This window comes from Physeter macrocephalus, chromosome 7 (assembly GCF_002837175.3).
Source record: "Physeter macrocephalus isolate SW-GA chromosome 7, ASM283717v5, whole genome shotgun sequence".
NCBI classification, from domain to species: Eukaryota; Metazoa; Chordata; class Mammalia; order Artiodactyla; family Physeteridae; genus Physeter; species Physeter macrocephalus.
In genome coordinates this window covers 81,410,651-81,428,369 of record NC_041220.1, presented here as the reverse complement: position 1 = coordinate 81,428,369, position 17,719 = coordinate 81,410,651, and the positions used below count along the sequence as shown (strand labels likewise).

The 17,719-nt window shown below is 40.4% G+C and overlaps 1 protein-coding gene across 1 annotated transcript in view; it reads left to right on the top strand.

Annotated features, from left to right (window-relative positions):
- Nucleotides 1-17,719, top strand: part of NWD2 (NACHT and WD repeat domain containing 2) — a 223,248-nt gene that overhangs the window by 80,127 nt on the left and 125,402 nt on the right. Inside the window, exon 2 of the mRNA XM_024132871.3 lies at nt 10,155-10,243. Within this exon, the coding sequence (XP_023988639.1) occupies nt 10,155-10,243 (89 nt within the window). The remainder of the gene's footprint in view (nt 1-10,154; nt 10,244-17,719) is intronic.

Sequence of the window (17,719 nt, the reverse complement as noted above, 5' to 3'; positions counted from 1 at the left end):
TTTCGTTTCTTTTTATGTCTGAGTAATATTCCATTGTATATATGTGCCACATCTTCTTTATCCATTCATCTGTTGATGGACACTTAGGTTGCTTCCATGTCCTGGCTGTTGTAAATAGTGCTGCAATGAACATGTGGTACATGTCTCTGTTTGAATTATGGTTTTCTCAGGGTATATTCCCAGTAGTGGGATTGCTGGGTCATATGGTAGTTCTATTTTTAGTTTTTTAAGGAACCTCCATACTGTTTTCCATAGTGGTTGTATCAATTTAAATTCCCAACAACAGTACAGGAGAGTTCCCTTTTCTCCACAGCCTCTCCAGCATTTGTTTCTAGATTTTTTGATAATGGCCATTCTGACTGGTGTGAGGTGATATCTCATTGTAGTTTTGATTTGCATTTCTCTAACAATTAGTGATGTTGAGCATCTTTTCATGTGCCTCTTGGCCCTCTGTATGTCTTCCTTGGTAAAATGTCTGTTTAGGTCTTCTGCCCATTTTTTAATTGGATTGTTTTTTTTGATACTGAGCTCCATGAGCTGTTTGTATATTTTGGAGATTAATCCTTTGTCTATTGTTTCATTTGCAAATATTTTCTCCCATTCTGAGGGTTGTCTTTTTGTCTTATTTATGGTTTCCTTTGCTGTGCAAAAGCTTTTAAGTTTAATTAAGTTCCATTTGTTTGTTTTTATTTTCGTTACTCTAGGAGGTGGGTCAAAAAAGATCTTGCTGTGGTTTATGTCAAAGAATGTTTTTCCTATGTTTTCCTCTAAGAGTTTTATGGTGTCTGATCTTACATTTTGGTCTTTAATCCATTTGGAATTTATTTTTGTATATGGTGTTAGGGAGTGTTCTGATTTCATTCTTTTACATGTAGCTGTCCAGTTTTCCCAGCACCACTTATTGAAGAGGCTGTCTTTTCTCCATTGTATGTTCTTGCCTCCTTTGTCGTAAATTAGGTGACTGTATGTGCGTGGGTTTATCTCCAGGCATTCTATCCTGTACCACTGATCGATATTCCTGTTTCTGTGCCAGTACCATACTGTCTTGATTACTGTAGCTTTGTAGTATAGTCTGAAGTCTGGGAGCCTGATTTCTCCAGCTCAGTGTTTCTTTCTCAAGATTGCTTGGGCTATTTGGGGTCTTTTTTTTTTTTTTTTTTTTTTTCGTATGCAGGCCTCTCACTGTTGTGGCCTCTCCCGTTGCGGAGCACAGGCCCCGGACGCGCAGGCTCAGCGGCCATGGCTCACGGGCCCAGCCGCTCCATGGCATGTGGGATCTTCCCGGACCGGGGCACGAACCCGTGTCCCCTGCATTGGCAGGCAGACTCTCAACCACTGCACCACCAGGGAAGCCCTATTTGGGGTCTTTTGTGTTTCCATACGAATTGTAAAACTTTTTCTTCTAATTCTGTGAAGAATGCCATTGGTAGTTTGATAGGGCCTGCTCAGAATCTGTAGATTGCTTTGGGTAGTATAGTCATTTTCACAATATTGATTCTTCCAATCTAAGAATATGGTATATTTCTCCATCTGTTTATGTCATCTTTGACTTCTTTCATCAATGTTTTATAGTTTTCTGAGTACAAGTCTTTTGCCTCCTTGGGCAGGCTTATTCGTAGGTATTTTATTCTTTTTGTTGCAGTGGTAAATGGGATTGTTTCCTTAATTTCTCTTATTTTTCATTGCTGGTGTATAGGAATGCCAGAGATTTCTGTGCATTAATTTTGAACCCTGCAACCTTACCAAATTCAATGATTAGTTCTAGTAGTTTTCTGGTGGCATCTTTAGGATTCTCTATGTATAGTATAATGTCATCTGCAAATAGTGACAGTTTTACTACTTCTTTTCCAATTTGTATTCCTTTTATTTCTTTTTCTTTGATTGCCATAGCTGGAACTTCCAAAACTATGTTGAATAACAGTGGCAAGAGTAGACATCCTTATCTTGTTTCTGATCTTAGAGGAAATGCTTTCAGTTTTTCACCATTGAGTATGATGTTTGCTGTGGGTTTGTCATATATGGCCTTTATTATGTTGAGGTAGTTTCTCTCTGTGCCCACTCTCTGGAGAGTTTTTATCATAAATGGGTGTTGAATTTTGTCAAAAGCATTTTCTGCATCTCTTGAGATGATCATATTGTTTTTCTTCTTCATTTTGTTAATATGGTTTATCACATTGATTGATTTGCATATATTGAAGAATCCTTGCATTCCTGGGATAAACCCCAGGAATTCGTGTGTGTGAGTGCATGTGGCTTAATAGTCTTTTAAACTTTTAATTTGCTGAAATTCATTAGGCCTTGTTAGAAATTATGCTTCTCAAGCACTACGGGGTCACGGCATGACATGCAGTATTTTATTCACTGTTCCCCGAGCAGGGATCGAACCCGTGCCCCCTGTAGTGGAAGCATGGAGTTCTAACCACTGGACCACCAGGGAATTCCTTGTCAGACTTTAAATAAAATGAATTTGCACTGCTAACCTACAAGAGGCCAAGATTGTGATTACGAATATCAAGGAGGTTGTTTTTTCTTCCACCTAGTGCGAATGGTATAGCAGCAGGTTTTCTTGGTGATGAAGATTGATTTCTGATTCACCCTCACACTGAAGGTCTTAGCTCTTTGGGGTCATGGCCTTTTGCAAGGATTTCCTGTTAGACTCATCACTTTGGGGCTCTGTGCTTTGTGTCCAATCTACCCTGCACCCACAGAAGACAAAAATCAACAGTAGAGGTCACCAGGGCTTAGTGGAAAATAACCAAAAGCTGGCCTCAGAGATTCCTTATTTTCTGAGATTACTGCTTTCACTGTGCCTTGGGCCTCTGTGCATTGCTTAGTTTCATTCAAACTATGTGACACATTTTTAAATATATATTTTAAAATATTTGTATGCCATATTTGGGTTGTTTTAGTGTCATATTTGTGAGGGTTCTTTTCCCCAATATTACCAGAAATAAGCCCAGCATTGTTATCTTTTATAGTTTACTCCTTTTTCCTAAAGTGTATTGAGGTGTAGCAATAATACAGTTAGTGAATTCCTACTGGGAACTTTTAAGAGTATTTGGATAAACTGGTGATTTTTTTTTTTAAACTTAAGCCTTTATTTCTTTATTTTTGGCTGAGTTGGGTCTTCATTGCTCCACACGGGCTTTCTCTGGTTGCTGCGAGCAGGGGCTCCTCTTCATTGCGATGTGCGGGCTTCTCATTGCAGTGGCTTCTCTTGTTGCAGAGCACAGGCTCTAGGTGCACGAGCTCAGTAGTTGTGGCATGCAGACTCTAGAACGTAGGCTCAATAGTTGTGATGCACAGGCTTAGTTGCTCCACGGCATGTGGGACCTTCCCGGACCAGGGCTTGAACCCCTGTCCCCTGCATTGGCAGGCGGATTCTTAACCCCTGCACCACCAGGGAAACCCTAAACTGGTGATATTTTTTAAATTACATTTTAACTATGGTTTTCCCTAAACCTTTGAAAACTATCTTGAAAATTTAATCGTTTTAAGAACTACAATGATCATGATCAAGATCATGATTGTTGTAGCTACTTTACTATAAATCTTTCAGTGCTAAAAATTCTTATAAGTAATAAAAGATGCTTTAATCTTTGACTCTCCAAATTGTTTGATAGAATAATTGCAACATTTTTTGAGTATTTACCACATGCCAGGTGGTGTTGAAAGACTCCTAATCTTCACAACAACCTCATAAGCTTGATACTAGTAATTTTGATTCCACATGACAAATGAAAAAAAAAAAAAAGACATCTTTTAATTTGCCTGAAATCACACAGCTAGCAGGTGAAGAGCTGAGATTCAGACACGGGGAGTTTGGTTCTAGAACCACAGTTAGTCCCCCTACTGTCTTTTCTGTTTGATACCAGTTGGTGTACTTAACAGATCAGATAATGAGCAAGATTGACCAAAGTGTGCTTTAAAACTTCACTTCAATAATGGCACTGAAAAAATAATTGCAAAATATGCTGGGTTTTGATAGGGACTGTGTTTGATCTGTAGATCAGTTTGGAGAATCTCAAGCCTGTAATTGGTGAGGATTGCCATGCTAACAATATTGAGTCTTCCCATCCATGAAGATGAAAGATCTCCTTTTAGATCTTTCTCTCAGCAAGGTCTTATGGTTTACAATGTATGTATTGTGCTGCTTTTGTTAAATTTGTTTTTCAGTGTTTTATTATTTTAATGCTATTGTAAATGCAGCTTTTCTATTTCATTTTTGGATTGTTTGTTGTGAGTATAGAGAAATACTGTTGATTTGTATAGTCTATCCAGCCACCTTGCTGAAATCGTTTATTAGTCATTGTATTTTTCCTCTGGATTCCTCAGGGTTTTCTACATACAAGACCTTGTCAACTGAGAATATTTTTTTTCCTTTTCAGTCTAGATGTCTTTATTTTTAATTTTTTCTTCACTGCACTGACTACAACCGCCAGTAAAATGTTGACTATAAGTGATAATGTGTTCCTGATCATAGGTGGAAAATATTCAGTCTTAAGCCATGAAACATGGTGCTAATTGTAGGGTTTTGTGTAAGTGCCCTTTATCAGGGCAAAGAAATTACTTTTTGTTCCCCATGGCTGAATGGGTATTAGATTTTGGCAAAAGTTTTTCTGCATCTGTGGAGTGATCATATGGTCATGCCCTGTATTAATGTGGCATATTCCACATTAAACTAACCTATCATTTTTGTACTATATCCCCTTTGGTGACAGTGTATATATTGCTGGGGTCAGTTTGCTAGTATCTTGCTAAGAGTTTTTGCCTCAGTGTTCATGAGGGATATATATTGGTCTGCAGTTTTTGTTTTGTGTTTTTTCTTTTGATGTTATTGTCTCGTTTGGGGTTTAGGATAATACAGACTTAAAGAATGAGTTGAACTGTTCCTTCTACTCTTTTCTGAAAGTGTAAGGGATTATTTCTTTAAATATTGATATATCAGTTAAATACTCTGGGGTGGTGATTTTCTTTGGGAATATTTTTAATAACTAATTGAAATTTTTTAACTTGTTGTAGATCTCTTCAGATTTTCTTTTCCTTGAGTCAGTTTCAACAATTTCTGTTTCTAGAATTTGTTCATTTCACCCATGTTTTCTAATTTGTTAGAAATAAAGTTATTATTCACAGTATATCCTTATAAATTTTTTTAAACTTCTGTAGCATCAGTATGCTACATGGCATTTCATTCCTAATTATAATAATTATGTATGAGGAAGTCCTTGCCTCCCATGAATTCACAAGTCTAACGGGGGAGACAGACTAAAAATAAATAAATTAAAAATATTATATTTATAATAAAGTAAAATACATGATGTTATATAGGGGTGAACAAAGTGCTATGGGGTGACCAGGGCATGCCTGTCTCTGTCTAGTAAGCATTCACAAACTGCTGCCTTTGATTGGGACTCAGGAGGGTCGGAGTCTGCCAAGCAAAGGGGATGCAGTAGATAGGGGATTCTGGGCACGGAAAGCGGTATGTGTAAAGACAAGGCTCGGGTTCAAGTAATATCTGAAAAATACCCTGGAGGGTGCATGATAAAGAGCAGTAGAAGACAGAACTTAGGTCGAAGATACATTTACACCTGCTGAATATTCTGGCCTTCATCCTCTGGGCCACCAGATGCCAGCCAAGGTCTTTAATGATCAAATTAGTTTTCACTTTTGTTTTGTCTTAGAATTTATCTCCAGCAGCTCTGTGGAGCTTAAGACTGCAATGAGAAGGGACAGGTAACAGGTCAATCAAATAGGAGACTTTTGGACTCTAAGGGCTGAGAGATGGTGAGTACAAAAATAAAAAGTAGACAAAAAAGCATAGCCAAATTCAAAAGAAGATTATGATAAAATTGACAGGATGTGGTGATATGGAAATAAGGAATGGTGAGGGTGATGGTTGGGCACAGAGGACTTGGAGGGCATGGAGAGGAGGTAGCCTCTGGGAAGCTGCCAGACAGGAAATCAACCCAAACAACAACAAAAGTCAGATAAGATGTCCAGATGAATCATTGGCTAAGGGGCCAGGTAAAGAGGGAAAATCCAGGCAAGAGCAAACCTACAGAGACTTGGGAACCCAGGCTGGAATGACAGCTGTAGGTGGATCCTAAATAAGTTTTGTGAGCTGCCGAGAGGGAAATGACTTAATCTAATATCCGTGCTCTTAAGGTTGGGTGAGGTGGGGCAGTAAGAAGCTCCAGTCCAACATGGTCATTTTGGCACTCTTATTTTTAATAAAAGCTTGGAATTAATCTAAACCCTGCTTAAAGTAGGATAATGATATTGACTAATAATTCTGCGCCAGCTAATGTTCTTCCTGCAGGTAACTCAGATACTACACAGAGACCGTCATTAATTCTGAAATCATAGAGGAATTATTTAGAAAGCAACTCTTTAAAAACTTCTGTAGTGCTGCCAAAGTGTTAATGCATCTTTTCAAAGCATTCAGGAGCTGGACAGATACAAATGGATGCAGTGACTATAAAGAATAAATGATGACATACCTCGTCTTGATCTACACTTTTGTAAGAGGTCCCTTTTTATGTGTGACATTCTGTGACTTAATTTTTCCTATCCATGACATTCTAGTGTTTTTTAATTGCCAACCATCCGGATGTGCTGTCAGTATGAATCAGGTTTTTTGTATAATTAAGCCAGCTTATCTGTCATCCAGCATAATTAATCCCTTCTATTTTAATTACTTTTCCATTTCCAGAGCCAATCATCCTATATTAATACAAATATAGGAAAATCTGAGTCACTTTTGTAATATAAGTAATAATACAGAATGCCTGTCATACACTTCCCTCACATTTTTAGAAACATTTAACATAATTTGATAAAATATTAGTATTCTGCCAGAAACGCAGAAACCAGGAAAGACATCAGTATTTCAGTTCATTCACTTACTTCATGAAGTCAACTTTCTAAACCCGATCATGTATTTCCCAGAATTTCACAGTCTTGATTCCATGTCCAACCAATGGCGTATTATAATGTAGGAAGCCTTTCTGTTTCTGGAGGTAATTGCAGAGACTCATTGCCTGTCAGCTCATTTTTATCCCTGGTGCCTGTGTGGGTTTTTTCATGTACTCCTTCCTTAATTGAGCGTGACTCTAGTCACTGGGTATGCAGCAGTGAAAGAGACAGAAGAAGGTTCTGAGTCCCATTGAGCTCACGTGGCAGTGGGGGAGACACATAGTAAACAGATAATTATCACCAATAGTGACGAGTAATGTGCAAAGAATTTGAAGAAGATGGTGTGATAGAGAGGGGTTCTGTAGCTGGAGGGCTCAGAGAAGGCCTCTCTGAGGAGGTGGCATTAAAGCTGACACTTGAATGACAGGAGATGACATGAAATGATCATGGGACTAAGCATTCCAGGAGGAAGTCATGGCTAGAGCAGAGGTCACCAGTGAGAATATAACCCAGGAACCAAATGAACGCCAGCGCTGCTTGAGTGACATGAACAGGGCAAGTGGTAAGAAATGAGCTTAGAGAAGGAGAGAACATTCAAGGTAAGGAACGGGGATTTCATTCCAAGTTCCATGAAGAGCTGCTGGAGGATTTTAAACAAGAGAGTGATGTGATCGGATTTATGTTTTTACATAAATCTGGCTGCTCTGTGGAGAATGGATTGACGGAGGCAAGTATGGAAACACCAAGATAGGGTCCAGGTGCGAGATGAGTTTGGCTTGTACCAGAGGTGCAGAGAAGTAGATTCATTCAGGATTTATTTAGAGATGGATGGAGCAAGAGAACTTATTGATGGGTTGGCTGTTGAAGGGTGTATTATAGAAAGGGAAAAACCTGTCACAGATAACTGAGATTTTTGTTTGTTTCATAAATATTAGGACTTCAGCATCACTTAACCATTCTGGGAAGCTCTTGCATTTGTCATTTTCAAAGATTGATTCTTTGCACAGTTGCATATTTTCCATGGTTAGAGCAGACTATGGAATTCGGCTCTCTAAATTCAAATCCAGGTTCTCCAACTTAGTGGTCACATGACCTCAGGCATGTCTCTTAACCCCTTTATATTTGTTTCCTCTTATTTTAAAAATGGACTGATAATTTTCATAGGGTTTTTGACAGAAGTGACTAAGAAAATACACATAGAAAAACTTAGCACACTACTAGTCTACAGTAAGCACTCAGTAAACGTTAGTAATTAGATATTGCATTTCTGTCTTAGCCTCCTTACTATGACACATTCAGGTCTCGGGACCCAGTAATAAGAGTTATAATAACATTTTTTTTTTTTTTGAGATATGCGGGCCTCCCTCTGCTGTGGCCTCTCCCGTTGCGGAGGACAGGCTCCGGACGCGCAGGCTCAGCGGCCATGGCTCACGGGCCCAGTCGCTCCGCGGCATGTGGGATCCTCCCGGACCGGGGCGCGAACCCGGTTCCCCTGCATCGGCAGGCGGACGCGCAACCGCTGCGCCACCAGGGAAGCCCCAAAATAACATTTTTAAGAAGCAAATTTCTGCTCATTTCATAATTTTTTTCATGTATTATTTGAATAATATTTTTTAAGAATATCTTACCAATAATCCTTGTTTAATATATTCCCAAATTCCACATCTGGTAGTATCTCTTCATTTTTAAAGTGACTTTTTGTTATTTGGGTCTTAAAAATCGGTTGCCTTTTAGAGAGATTGAATATCATCAGCTTTACTGCGAAGTTAGTGTTTTCAGCCCTTACAGTGGGGTGAGGGAGGATGGGCACCTGATCCCAAGATTATATAAATCATGTGGAAGCTTAATCTGCTGCTTTCACCAGTGCCATAATGGCACATGGGCACTGCTCAGGTGTACCCTCCTCAACGCGGTCCTCCTGCTTTCCCTTTGGACTTAGGTCCATGTTGGATCTATGGGGGGAAAAGACCCTACTTGTTTGGATCACAGGGTAATCTCGAAGACCTTGTATTGAATCTTTGGTTCCCATGTAAACACTGGTTCCTGTCACTCTGTCAAGCTGCCGCTGCATCTCAGACTCTTGGGATTGGCTGTTTGCCTCTCAAAACAGGCTTGAGAACAGTAGGAAAGTAGAGTAGGTCAACACGGCATATGGTTGAGTTTGCATGGACAGATGTGCTTGAGAATAACAAGGACAGTCTTTTAAATTGGTTCCTGAGTTATAAATGTGGTATGCAGATGTTTCATGGTTATGGCTGGGATTGAGGTACATTTAGCAAATGGTCCTTTTCATGAGATAACACATTAACCTAATTTTTAAAGCTCTGATTCAATCTTTCTCTGAAGTTAACTGGGCGAGGACCATTCTCTTTGCTGTAAGCATCGTACAGCGTCATCACTGATGTGGAGCACCGTCCAGCACAAGTGGCTGTAGAATCCCTTTCTGTGCAGAACATTCAACATTAAATACATACACATGTTATGGTTCTTCTGGTTTCAGGATCTCTGTTTCTTCTCGTATTTTTTCATGACACAGATAATTTTTAAATATTTTATTTCAAAGCTTTTACACACTGTGGCACATGTAAAACAATCCCCTCTCTGATGTAACAGGTCCCTAAGCCCAGGGTGGGAGACGCTAATGTTGAACCATTGGCCAGTGGAATCTGCTACTTTTAGACGTTGACTCCTATAATTTGTCGCTCCTGACTATTGTGCTGATTGCACAGATGCTGTACTGAATCTTGTAAAAGTAGCATTGTTTCTAAATACTGTAGGGAATGATAGAGTCTGGATGTTTTTGGAAATCAGTAATCAGTGTGTGTGTCTGTGTATGTGTGTGTTGAAATATTTACACTCAATGGAGCTACACCTGATAGCCTTACAATTTTTCCTTCTACCTCTTTGAAAGACAGTGTGGTTGTGGCTATGTAAGAGCACCATGTGACGGTCTACATGGGTATAAAGAATGAGCTGTGAATTCCCAGCTCTGCCAGCACCCACAGAACTTACCCAGGACTCCCATTAGCCCTGTGTGCATGGTAAACATCTCGGCTACCCCTGCTCTGTTAAGAGCAAGTCTTCTCCAGCAGGCAAATATCCCATCATATCCCATCATGATGCAGCACCCCAGCTTGATTATATTAATGTTAATGTTTATTTGTAAGCTTTCTTTTTTTCCAGAAATGTGTACTATGTGGACATAACTCACTTTCTGTGTGTTTGCTTTTCTACCACAGACACGGGAGCAGAAAGACAGGCACTAAGAGAAAACGTGTATCCTAAATTAAGAGAATTCTGCAGAGAAAACTATGGATTAGAATTTCAGGTAACGCTGATATTAATTTCATTTTTAATTATGTCAGCTAAATAACTAATGTTTGTTTCTTGTCACAGTTTGGGTGTTATAAAATATAAGTTTTAAGCTCCAAAATATTTCATTTCTTTAAGCGTGGGTGAAAAGAAACACTGGAAAATGGAAGTAAAATATTTAGTCATTTTTGATGTTTTGCACTTTTATGCTCTGCTTCTTGGACCCTACCCGGTATTGGCTCATCTTTTTCTTCAAATTATGTTTATTTGCTTTTTTGCTAACCTCCACTAATGTCAAAAAGGGCAAGGTTGCTGAGCACCTGCCTTTAAGCTGGCATCTCTAGAAATGTTTTGCATCAAAAAATTGGGAACAACTCTCTCCCATTTCATTTTTTTGCGGTATGCGGGCCTCTCACTGCTGTGGCCTCTCCTGTTGCGGAGCACAGGCTCACCGGCCATGGCTCACAGGCCCAGCCGCTCCGCGGCATGTGGGATCTTCCCGGACCGGGGCACGAACCCGTGTCCCCTGCATCGGCAGGCGGGCTCCCAACCACTGCGCCACCAGGGAAGCCCCCGAGTGTTTCTTTTTAGCAGCTTGGTCAGTCCTTGCCTTCTGTCCTACCTTTTAGTTTTTATTTGCATTGAAGAATGTCCTTTTTCCCAAGCATTTTGGGAATTTACCATTTACCAAAAAAAACAAAAAACAAACCATCATCCTTTCAAGAAACAGTAACTGTGCATGTCATTGCTAAAATTCATAAACATCCTGGCATTTGTAGACAGTATTGATGAGGCCACCTAATAGAAAAGTACTAGAAGACATTGGGCATATCTTAGACATACAAAAAAAATTTTTAAGTGAATGGCTTCTGCAACTATAGATAACATTATTTAGTCAGAATTCGTCACCTTCATTTGCAATGGACATCTTAACTCTACAGTGCTATCCTAACTACATATTTACATTGTTAAGTAAGGACTATGGACTAGAGGTTTGTGGTGTAAGAGTATAAAATGTGTCATTGTTTTTTTGTTTGTTTTTTTTTTTACTCTTTGGGTTGGAAGAGAATTTTTTGGTTTTTTTTTTTTAATTTTATTTTTTTGTATAGCAGGTTCTTATTAGTTATCCATTTTATACATATTATTATATCCAAAATATTTCATTTCTTTAAGCGTGGGTGAAAAGAAACACTGGAAAATGGAAGTAAAATATTTAGTCATTTTTGATGTTTTGCACTTTTATGCTCTGCTTCTTGGACCCTACCCGGTATTGGCTCATCTTTTTCTTCAAATTATGTTTATTTGCTTTTTTGCTAACCTCCACTAATGTCAAAAAGGGCAAGGTTGCTGAGCACCTGCCTTTAAGCTGGCATCTCTAGAAATGTTTTGCATCAAAAAATTGGGAACAACTCTCTCCCATTTCATTTTTTTGCGGTATGCGGGCCTCTCACTGCTGTGGCCTCTCCTGTTGCGGAGCACAGGCTCACCGGCCATGGCTCACAGGCCCAGCCGCTCCGCGGCATGTGGGATCTTCCCGGACCGGGGCACGAACCCGTGTCCCCTGCATCGGCAGGCGGGCTCCCAACCACTGCACCACCAGGGAAGCCCCCGAGTGTTTCTTTTTAGCAGCTTGGTCAGTCCTTGCCTTCTGTCCTACCTTTTAGTTTTTATTTGCATTGAAGAATGTCCTTTTTCCCAAGCATTTTGGGAATTTACCATTTACCAAAAAAAACAAAAAACAAACCATCATCCTTTCAAGAAACAGTAACTGTGCATGTCATTGCTAAAATTCATAAACATCCTGGCATTTGTAGACAGTATTGATGAGGCCACCTAATAGAAAAGTACTAGAAGACATTGGGCATATCTTAGACATACAAAAAAAATTTTTAAGTGAATGGCTTCTGCAACTATAGATAGCATTATTTAGTCAGAATTCGTCACCTTCATTTGCAATGGACATCTTAACTCTACAGTGCTATCCTAACTACATATTTACATTGTTAAGTAAGGACTATGGACTAGAGGTTTGTGGTGTAAGAGTATAAAATGTGTCATTGTTTTTTTGTTTGTTTTTTTTTTTACTCTTTGGGTTGGAAGAGAATTTTTTGGTTTTTTTTTTTTAATTTTATTTTTTTGTATAGCAGGTTCTTATTAGTTATCCATTTTATACATATTATTATATATATGTCAATCCCAATCTCCCAATTCATCACACCACCACCCCACCCCCCCGCCGAAAATGTGTCATTGTTAATGGAAGAAAATTTCACCCCTCATTTGTTTCCTTCTGAATACAGTTGACCCTCGAACAATGCAGGGGTTAGGGGTGCTGACCCTCTGCGTAGTTGAAAATACACATATAACTTTACAGTCAGCCCTCTGTATCCACGGTCCCTCCATATCTGAGGATTCAACTAACCATGGATCATTTCATACTGTAGTATTTGTTACTGAAAAAATCCACACGAGTGGATCCACACGGTTCAAACCTGTGTTATTCAAGGGTTGACTGTAAATATTTTGTCTTGGTATACTTCCTAGTGCCTTCTGATAAGATGTATAAAATAAGAGTTTCAAAATGGCTTTGATCTCAGTGCATAGTGTCTGTTGGCAGCAAGCCATTGTGACACATATTGAATAGTTACTCATAAGTCACTGTTTACTTGAAAAATCGTCAACCTAAATTCCTTGTTGTGAAGTCAGCACTACCTTCTCTGAGGAATCTCGTTCTACTGATAACAAAGTCTCAACTGTTAAAAATTCTTATATGTCAAGATTCCCAAAGACTTAGACATTCCTTGGGGACTCAGTTACTGTAAAGAAATGTATCCAAGCCTATTAATCCCATCTTTGAGTTTATTTGGGTTTGCATCACTTTTGTCAGTAGAAGAAGGTTGAGCTACAGAACAGCCTCCATAAAACATGGAATTGATTAGGATTAGCTGAGGGGAAAAAAGGAAAAATGTATTTTCTAAATTTTAAGTAGGTACAGGAGAAGACAGATAAAGCCAAAGGAAAACTGTAGAAGTCAAGGTCCATAGAAGAAATTGATGGCAAGGATCATTCCAGGCAGGTGTATTGAATCAGTCAGTGAGATACTGGACAGCAGAGGAAACAGCACTGGGTAAAGCATGACATGGAATTGAGCCCCAGCTCTTGACTGTGAGTGACTTAACCCACCCGCTGGTCCTTTAGTGTCTAAAATGGGGGTGGTGACAGCTTACACATCTGAGGTTGTGTTTAGAATACAATATGCAAGGTTGCATTTGCTTCCCACCTTCCAAAGTAGGTTGGTTATAGAGCTCCCTGAGGCTGTGTTTACTAGAGAGATGGTTCTCTTTTCTCAGCTGCAGCAAAATGTGCCAGAAGCTTCACACAAAAAAGAATTTAGCCGTACAGTGTTCTGGATTCCATCTTTGTGCATCGGACTCAGGAGAAACGCATTTCCTAGAGTTACTCAAACATACCAGTCTGTTTCCTGCTTTCTTGCCTTTGCTGTTCTTACCACCTACAGTGCTTTTCCATCTGCTGCTTCCCCTGCTTCACCTCCTAAGTCCTACTCATTCCTAGGACTCTTCCTGTCTGATCTTAAGTCATGCCCCTCGTCTCCTTGCCTGCTTCTCTGCAGCTGTTTGTCCTCCATTTTGTCCCTTGAACACTTCAAGCCTATTCCATTTAAGGATTCTTCCCCGGCTGTCTCTCTATAGGAATGTCTCTCCCTCATCTTTTCATGGGTGCTTACTCACTGTCCTTCAAGTCTCCGCTGAAATGTCACTTCCTAGAGTTGCTTCCCTAATGACCCAATCTAAAGTAACCCCCTAGGTGTGCTGTCTTTTACATCATCCTATTTTAGTTATTTGCATAGCATGTGTCAGTGTTGGATATTTTTCTTGTTTACTCATGTATTGGCTTGTTTCTTGTCTTTCTTCCAAGATTGTAAGTTCCACAGGAACGTAGCTGCCTTTATGACAGCTACGTCCTAGAATAGTGCCTGGCACATAGTAAAACTCCATAAGAATGTTGAATGAATGAAGTCTGAGCCCAAACATTACTTGCTTAAAGAATTGTTCTCTGATCCCCTCATTCCTCCCAGGCTATACCACATACCCTGCTCCCCTAAAGTCCTGTGCATAACTCCCAATCATTGATCCAGTTCATTTAAGAAGTCTTTATTGACCATTGACAACATGCCAGTCGACATTCCACATGGTGGAAATACAGGGGAAAGAACCATCAGACCCTCTGCTTGTGGAGCTTCCAATATTGTTGAGAGAGGCAGACAATAAACGGTCAATTCCAGTGGTAATAGATGAATTTTACTGAGTAAATGCTTTTAAGAAAAGTAAAACACGATAAAGGGAGGTAGGGAATGCCAGGCAGTCAGAGAAGGACTGAGAAATAAGACAGCCTTTGAGAAGAGATCTGCAGAAGGTAATGGAGCAAATCATGCAGATGTTTTGGGAGGAGAATTCCAGACATAGGCAACCAGGAAAAGGGTCTGAGGTGGGAATGTGTTTAGAATATTCTAAGCACAGTAAAGAAGCCAAGTGGGAATGGAGTAGAATGGAGTAATGAGTAAGATAAATGATTGTAGGAGATGACATCAAAGGAAGATCATACCTTATGGACTAAGAGTAAGGACTTAAAATGTTACTGAGTAAGAAGGGAAAGAGTGACAGAATTTATGTTTAAGAGGTTCGTGCAAGCTTTGTGAGGGGACTGGAGTGGGGGTGGGGAGAGATGGCAGAAGCAGTAAGGCAGCGCAAGTAAGAAATGATCATGGTGCAGACTAGAATGAGCGGCAAAGATAAGAAGACATCCGACTAGGTACGTTTTTCATCGCCTGTCTATAACGTCTAAAAATTCTCGGGACTGGAACTGTGTCTTATTCACCTTATCCCAGTGATTGACCTACTATGTGCCAGGTACTTGACTATTTAGTTAAATGTCTACTGAACTAAGTTGATAGACTGCAGAGTTACACTTCAAGCAAGGCCATATACTTTTTTCTCTATGCCTGTTTGGCAGACTGTTTTCTAGTATTTCCTTTATTTTTTCATTTAAACTAAGAGTTTTAATGAAAATGCACCAGCCTCTCTGATTATGTGAACTTCAACTAATTCCATGTGTAATATACATAGTTGACTGCTTGGAGATGGGAACATTAAATGGAAAGAATGTCAAGCCTACTAAGAGCAGAAAACACACATGGCTCAGAGAACGGCAAGGGGTTTAAATAAGATGTTATTTGATTTGCCAGTGTTCAGTGAGTGCCCTTGACTATGGAGAAGAGGATCAAAAGGAAGAACAGGGGAGTAAGTTGGGAAAAATAAAGACAGATTGGGGTAAAAGCAGGTAGTGCAGGACCCAATAAATAAAGTGCTTGTAATTATCTGCAAGCCCTGCTTTCAGATGTTTCATCTCCATTCTTATTGCTGAGACCCTGATCTAACCTTAATTGCTTCAAAAAATTAGATGAAGGGACTTCCCTGGTGGTGCAGTGGTTAAGAATCCACCTGCCAAGGCAGGGGACACAGGTTCGAGCCCTGGTCCGGGAAGATCCCACATGCCGCAGAGCAACTAAGCCCATGCGCCACAACTACTGAGCCTGCACTCTAAAGCCCACGTGCCACAGCTACTGAGCCCGCGTGCCACAACTACTGAAGCCCGCACACCTAAAGCCCGTGCTCCCCAGCCAAAGAAGCCACCTCAATGAGAAGCCTGCATACCGCAACAAGGAGTAGCCCCCGGCCGCAGAGCAACTAAGCCCATGCGCCACAACTACTGAGCCTGCACTCTAAAGCCCACGTGCCACAGCTACTGAGCCCGCGTGCCACAACTACTGAAGCCCGCACACCTAAAGCCCGTGCTTCCCAGCCAAAGAAGCCACCTCAATGAGAAGCCTGCATACCGCAACAAAGAGTAGCCCCCGCTCACCGCAACTAGAGAAAGCCCACGCACAGCAACAAAAACCCAAGGCAGCCAAAAATTTAAAAAAAATTTTTAAGCTATTAAAAAAAAAAAAGATGAACAAAGAGGATCTTAACTGATCTTGTTCTCTGCTTACCCACAGTAGGTTGCAAGTCCTGGAGGAAGAAACTAGTCCTCGCTTATTTTTAAGTCTCCTGGGCCTGGAAGAGTGCTTGACATTTACTGGGTTTAGTAAAAGTAGCAAGCAGAGCTGCCTACACCATCATCGTACTTGAGTTCTTCTATACATCACCAGAGTAACCTTACTTAAATGTCAGGTTGTCGCTTCCTTTGCTTAAAACCTTATAATGGCTCCCTGCTGCCTATGGGGTCCCTCTTTAATGTGATCCCAGCTGTCTTCCCAACTTCATCTGCCATTTTTCCCAACATAAACACTCCATGCCAGTTTGGCCATCCTCAGCCTATCCTTGGAGCACATCTTGCTGATCACTCATTCTTGACTTGAAAATCTCATTCGCTGTACCTATTGCAGTTCTCCCCTCTTATCAGAAATACCCTTTCTCCTCTACCACCTACCCTTCAAGCTCCAGCCCAAGTTCTTGCTTTCTAAGAAGTCTTTTCCGATTCCCAAATATTCCCCCTCTACTCCCTGAACTCTTATAATCTGCCCTACCCTGCCCCCACAGGTACCCTGAGCAGGAGTAAACCTGATTGGGGCAGGGACCTCTAACGGGGGTACGTGATTGATTTGGGCACTTAACCACTGCTCCATTTTGAAAAGTTTCATTTCAGTCCAGCCACTCAACTTAGTTGCGTTCCTTAAGAATACCTTCTGATAGCAAACATTTTTAGTGGGCATCTAGTATTCCTCTCACATCACTTAGTCACCAAAGTAAATAACCCTGTTCCTTTTTCTTCACCTTTAACCTCCAATAAATCCCAAAGACCTGTGGATTCTACCTCCTAAATATTTCTCCAGTGTATCCCAGCTGTTCAAGTCTGTATTACTGTCATCTTGACTATTGCAGTAGATATGCTGCGGGCCTGTTTACCTTCATCTCATCCTTCTCATCCCCAGCCTCAACCCTTCCACCCACCTGGACCACCTAGTCCACCCTCCACCATATTTCTGCAGTGGTATCTCTGAAATACACATCTGACTCTTTCATCCACAAGATACATTCTGCAAGTCTTAGCCAGGCATACGAGTTTCTCTTTTCCACCCCTGTCCACTGAGGTCTTGTCTATCCCCTCCCACACAAGTAGCCTGTTTTAGCCTTTCTAATCTACATTCAGTTCCCCAAACAAGTTCTTTTTTTTTCCCCTGAGTCTTCAGACCCACTGTGCCCTCTGTTTCGGTTGCTCTTAAATTGTCCCCCATGCCAAAGACTAGAAAATTTTCTACTCATGCTTTAAGAAATAGTGAATTTCCTTCTTCAAGATTCCATAGTGCTTTATTTCTAGTCTTTTTTTTTTTAACATCTTTATTGGAGTAAAACTGCTTTACAATGGTGTGTTATTTTCTGCTTTACAACAAAGTGAATCAGTTATACATATA